General features: G+C 69.5%; 1 protein-coding gene across 2 annotated transcripts; it reads left to right on the forward strand.

The window, feature by feature from the left end:
- The first annotated feature begins 615 nt into the window (after positions 1–615).
- Positions 616–4,833, forward strand: SCN4B (sodium voltage-gated channel beta subunit 4). 2 transcript variants are annotated; one of them, XM_086766105.1, is made up of 5 exons: positions 616–710; positions 3,394–3,557; positions 3,974–4,199; positions 4,306–4,435; positions 4,540–4,833. In XM_086766105.1, exons 1-5 carry the CDS (start codon positions 671–673, stop codon positions 4,631–4,633), a joined length of 654 nt encoding a protein of 217 aa, XP_086622231.1. In that variant the 5' UTR covers positions 616–670; the 3' UTR covers positions 4,634–4,833. The 2 variants fall into 2 exon arrangements, with proteins under 2 accessions (XP_086622231.1, XP_086622232.1); XM_086766106.1 differs by lacking the exon at positions 616–710 and adding an exon at positions 1,170–1,550.
- Positions 4,834–5,492: the final 659 nt, after the last annotated feature.

The raw sequence follows: 5,492 nt of genomic DNA on the forward strand, positions 1-5,492 counted from the left end.
GGCCCTGTGTCCCCGGGGGCCGGGGACCCTGCCGGTGTCACCGAACAAGAGCTGCCCCCAGCTTTGGTGGCCCTTTGTCCCTTGGCAAGGGTGGTCCCATTGCGGCACCGGCCCCGCGTTCCCCGGCCATCCCTTGGGCAGCTCGGCCCCCAGCCCAGCCTGCAGTCCCTGCCGCCGCAGCCCACCCAGGCGCCAGCCGTGGGCACGCCGGCGGTGTCGGGACCCAGCGCGTGGAGGGGAGGGGGGCAGAAAAAGGGGGCGACCTGCGGGGGAGCTGGGCTGGCCTGGGGGTGTGCGGGGGCAACAGCCCGGGGGCGGGGGGGCGCACATGATGGGGGGTGCAGGGCACATGGCAAGTCAGCCCGGGCCGAGCCCCCCGCGGGTAGGGGGATGCGGAGTGCAGGGATGAAGGGTGGGGGGGTGTGAGGCGGGGGGATGCGGGGTGGGGGGGTGTGGGGCGGGGGATGCCGAGTGGAAGGATGAGGAGATGCACAGCGGAAGGATGGGGGGATGCCGAGTGGGAGGACGCGGGGCGGGGGGATGCGCGGAGGAGGGCGCAGCGCGGCCCCGCCCCGCCCCGTCCGGATGCCGCGGGCCCGCGGCGGGGGCGGCCAGAGCCCGGGCGCTGCGGGCCAGCACGGAGCCGCCGGCCTCGCCCCGCCGCGCAGCCATGGCCCCGGGCTCGCCGCGCCTGCTGGCACCGCTCCTGGGTAAGGGGCGGCGGGGGGGACCCCGCACCCCCGGGGGCCGCCCCCCGCACCCCCGGGGCCGGGGCCCCCGCTCACGCCGCCCTCCCTCCGCGCTCAGCTGCTTTGCTTTTCCTTTTTCTCTCCGCATCCGTCCCACCTGCACGGCGAGGGACCGGACGCCGCTGCGCGGGGGGATTTTCCCCGCTCACGCGCTGTCCCCGCAGCCGGAGCCCGCGGCGCCCGGCACGAGCGGCTCGGCCAAGGTGACTTCGCAGCCGAGCCCGAGCGCGGGCTCCGAAGGCCTGGCTCCAGCGCCTGCCCTGCCTGCCTCCGCCGCTGCCGTCGCCTGGGCTTCCGCCCGCCAACGCTGCGGCCGCGCCCCGCTTCACCCCGCTGCGCCCCGCTGCGCCCCGCGGCTCCGCGAGCGGCGACGGCGGCCTCGGCCCGCTCACGCCAACCGGGGCGGCAGCCGTAGGGAAGCAGCGCGCGGCTTCGACTGCCGGCGCGCCCGCCGACACCTCCTGCTTTTCACGCTTGGTTTTGTCCGACGAGCGTTTGCACGCGCTTCTCCCCGTACCGGAGCGTGACGCCCGGGCCGGCGTCCCGGGGTGCCCGACATCCCCCGGCTGCAGCGGGGAGGAAGGAGTTCGCCGCCGTCCGTCCCCTCCTCGCTGCGGCCGCTTCGAGCCACCTGCGCCAAGCCCTCGCACGCCGCCCGCGCTTCTGCTCACGCCGCTCGTCCTCGTGCCCGCGTCCGCGGGGAGCCCGGGCCCTTGGCTGCTGGGACGCTCCTTGCCGAGGCCGTTCAGAGGGCAGGGTCCCTAAGTTTGGTTTGAGGGAGCCGGAGACGCGGAAGGACGTGTGAGTACCCGGCTCCCTGCAGGATTTGGGCGCTGGCTGGAAGCGCCTGCTCGGATAGACGCGGTGCGAGCCGCCTCCGGCACGGGGCTGGCACTGGGGTGGTGCGGGGCACGCCGGAGGGGTCTGGGGGCCAGGGCGTGGAGGTGGGAACCTTGTCCCGTGGGTCGCTCAGGTGGGCTGGGGGCTGGGGGAGGAGGTGGGAAGGGGCGAGTGTCAGGGCAGGTCTCTGTGTGGGTGCGTTTTGGGGGTGCTGCGCTCAGCAGGGAGGGGCGGACACGGTGATTTTTTTGGGCAGTGAAAGTTTTGACAGAGCAGCTTTCTCACAGGCAGCGGAGGCATCCCGTGGCTCCTCAGGTGAATCCCTGTGCCCTTTCCGTCAGGGCAGCGGCTCCCGGATCGGGTTCCTGACGGAAAGCGGGGGCTGCCAGCAGCCCGCGGGGGGGAAGGCTTGCGGGAGCGGCGGGTTCAGTCAGTCGCCTCCCCGCGTGCTTCCCTCTGCGCTTTATTTAGTGCTGTCCCGTCAGTCCTGTCTTCCTGAGACCGCGGCGTGACAGGATCACCACCAGCTTCCGTTTGCCCCCCGCGTGCAATGCGGATTCCGTCCCGGCACATGGGACTGAGTGTTACAAGCTCATGGAATCGTCTTTCCCGTCAGCGGCTGCCCGCTCGCAGCGCCCTGCCCGTGCAGGCACAGCCGGGCGTCCCTCTGCCGCGTCTCACGGGCACAGCACGGTTCCCCCGGGATGCTCCCGGCCGTGAAGTCCCCTCCGGGGTTGGTCGTTGTCCCTGACGAGCGCGGGAAACCTCTGCTCCCTGCCGTACGCTCGGGCCGCTCGGGCGCGGCGGAAAGCGCCGCTTTGCGAAGTTAAGTAACCGCTTCCCTGCAGCGCTTGCGACGCAGCACTGCAGCAGGGCCCCGAGCCCAGGACGCAGGGCGCTCGGGCTTGGCTCGGGCTGCGGCGCGCCCGGGGAGTTGTTCGCACCGGTGCGTGTGGGAGAACGCCTCGGGAGCCAGAGCGGCTGCGGAGAGGGGCGAGTCTGGAGCTGAGGGCAGCGTGTCCAAGCGCAGGGGTCCCTGGAGCTGGGGACCGGCTTGGAGCTGGGGGCAGAGCTGCATCCCCTGTATTTCGGGGGTTGGAGCGCCCGGGGGATGCTTTGTAGGGATGGCCGGCTCCCCCGGGGCGGCTGAGGGCTGGGAAAGGGGAGGATGATGCTTTGTGGGGCTGTACCTGCCCCGTGCAGGCGGGACAGGGCCCCGGTGGGATGGGGAGCGGGAGTGGGCTGCTCCCCTGGCCCGGAGCAGAGCAGCCCTGTGCCCCCCAAAAGGGTTTGCGTGGAGGCAGCCAGCCCAGCGCACAGGGGTGGAACGCCCGTACCCTGCATGGGACCCGGGGAGCCTTGGGGCCCTCGGCTCGTGCGGCCGGGCCCCTCCTGCTCCTGCGGGACGCGTTTGTCCCCGCTGCCAGGGAGGAGAGGAGCTGCTGCGCCCTGAAGGTCATCAGCCGGCCGCAGCGCAAGCCGGAGCTCCTGGCAAGGCGGGCGTGCGGGGTGCCGCTCCGGAGGGCAGCGAGGGCGGTGCGGCGGGCGTCCAGGGCAGCGCTGCTCATCGCTGCTCCAGCTGCCCGCTTGAAGAACAGAGCGCTCCGCTTTGCTGCCGGCTTTTCTCTCTTTTTTTTTTTTTTCCCCCTCCCTTTAAGGCTTAGCTGAAGGCCTTGCGGATGACATGCAAATCAGGGCTTTCATTTGCACCCTTTATTCGTGGAGATATCTCGGTTCCCTCGCATCCGCGCCGGGAGGGGAGCTGGGCGCGTGCCCTCACGCTCTCCCGCGCTCTCCCCGCCAGGCTTGCACGTCCTCGCCGCTGCCCTCGCCTTGGAGGTGTCGGTGGGGAAGACCAGCACCGTGATGGCCCTGAATAACTCCAACGTCCTGCTGCCCTGCACCTTCACCACCTGCATAGGCTTTCAGGACCTGGACTTCACATGGTATTTCAACTCCACGGAGCTGGTGGGTGGCTCTCCGGCTCGGCCTCTGCTTTTCCGGCGGGTCCTTTCGTGCTTTCCCGCGCTGCGGTTCCCGCGGCGTTCCCTTTCTCCTCTCGCAGGGTGCCCGTCCCCCCGAGTGCCTCCAGCTCTGGAGGAACAGGGCTGCGCAAACAGGGCGGCTCAAGTACCGGGCACATCTGGCACAAAGCTCTTCTGGATGTTCTGCTGCCCACAGCCTTGCTTTTTCCCGAATTGGTCGTAAATTGGGTGTTTGGGTGCGAGTCTGCACTTTGGGCAAAATACGGTTAATTTGCTCGGAAATAGTAAAGGTTCTGTACAGCTGTGTTCCCTGGAGAGGGGCACCAGAGGGAGAACCCAGCTGCTGCCTCACCTGGGGTTGTCGGGAGCCCAGCTGACCCCGCGTCCCTGCCTCTGCAGATTTACCACGGCAAGATAAAGAGCAAAGCCTCCGAGCCCTTGCTCTTGGATCGCAACCCCCGGGTGGAGTTCGTCGGCTCGACCACCGGGAAGGACAACAACATCTCCATCCTCCTGAAGAACGTGGAGTTCAGCGACGCTGGGAAGTACACCTGCCACGTCAGGAACCCCAAGGAGAAGAACCTGCAGAACAACGCCACCATCTTCCTCACCGTGGTCCAGAAGAGTAAGTGCTGCGGGCCGGCGGCTGGTGGAGGGGATCGCTGCTTTTTGGGGTGGGGAGGGGCTCCCCGCTCCCCTCCCGAGGCCCTTCAGCCCCTTCTCTCCCGCAGTGGTGAAGACGGACAACACGGTGACGCTGATCATTGTGGGCGTGGTGGGGGGGCTCATCGGCCTCCTCATCCTCTTCATGCTCGTCAAGAGGGTGGTCTTGTTCATCATCAAGAAGACGCAGGACGGGAAGTGAGTGCGGGCGCTGCCGCGGGGCAGGGCGGCAGGGGCCGGGGTGGTGGCGCGAGGGGCCGGGGGGACCACGGGCTGCCAGCTGGCCGTCTGCTCTCCCGCAGGAAGGAGTGCCTGGTGAGCTCGTCGGGGAACGACAACACCGAGAACGGCTTGGCCGGCTCCAAGGCGGAACAAAAAGCACCACCGAAGGCGTGAGGCCGCGGCGCCCCGAGCCCCCGCGCGCCCGGCAGCGGGGAGGGCGGGCAGGGGGCCAAGCCATTCCCCTTTGTTTTCTTTCCAAACTGCCAACGCTTGAGACGTGTTTCTGTTACACACGTGCCTGCAACCTGCGCTGCTTCTCGGAAAAGACTTCCGCTGCCCTGGGGACCGGGAGCTTCCTGCGGGCTCGGACTGGGACGCCGGCGGGACGGAGGGAGCCCCCCGCTCCACTCTGAGCCGAGGCAAGAGGGTGCCAGGCGGGCAGGGGAGCGGCCGGGCGCTGAGAGTGCCCCGGTCTGCGGCCGGATGGGTCAGGGGTCCCGGCGTGCGGCGGGGTAGGGGCTGCCGGGAGCTAGGAGCATCTTGTCTGACGCGAGGATGCGTGGAAATCGCCCTAGAGTTGGAGGCTCCTGCCTGGGCTGCGTTTCTCGTGGGTGCAGCAGAGGAGGAAGGGAGGAAGGGGGCTGCTGCAACGGGGCTTGGCTTTGGCTCTCCGCTTGGGCAGACCCCAGAACCACGTCGGTGGGATGCCCGCTGCTGTTGGGGCTGTCGTCTCTTCCCATGGGGCAGGCTAACCCCTCGGTTCCTCCCGTGGCAAGGCCGGGGCTGACTGCGTCCCGGGGTCACCGCTGCCCGCGGCGGGGCCAAGCTCCGCGTTTCGCGGGGGGCTTCCCCCCAGCCAGCCTCCTCGGGAGCTGCTCCCCGGGTCCGTGCTGCTGCTGCTCTTGCTCCTCCTCCCCCTTTTTGCAGCTCGGCACTCAGAGCGGCGATGCTTCCGACGCTGACTCGCCAAGGCTTAACTCCTCACCTGGGTGGTTTTTATACCAGGCTCCGGTGGGAACGCGGCTGATTGCGT

Source organism: Chlamydotis macqueenii, chromosome 24 (genome assembly GCF_036417535.1).
Source record: "Chlamydotis macqueenii isolate bChlMac1 chromosome 24, bChlMac1.mat, whole genome shotgun sequence".
Taxonomy (NCBI): Eukaryota; Metazoa; Chordata; class Aves; order Otidiformes; family Otididae; genus Chlamydotis; species Chlamydotis macqueenii.

Bases quoted from the DNA above. Each gene is read 5' to 3' on its own strand.
- SCN4B (XM_086766105.1), top strand. From the start codon at position 671: ATGGCCCCGGGCTCGCCGCGCCTGCTGGCACCGCTCCTGG. The intron at 3,558-3,973 runs GTGGGTGGCTCT...CTGCCTCTGCAG, and splicing joins ATTTCAACTCCACGGAGCTG to ATTTACCACGGCAAGATAAA. The intron at 4,436-4,539 runs GTGAGTGCGGGC...GCTCTCCCGCAG, and splicing joins AAGAAGACGCAGGACGGGAA to GAAGGAGTGCCTGGTGAGCT.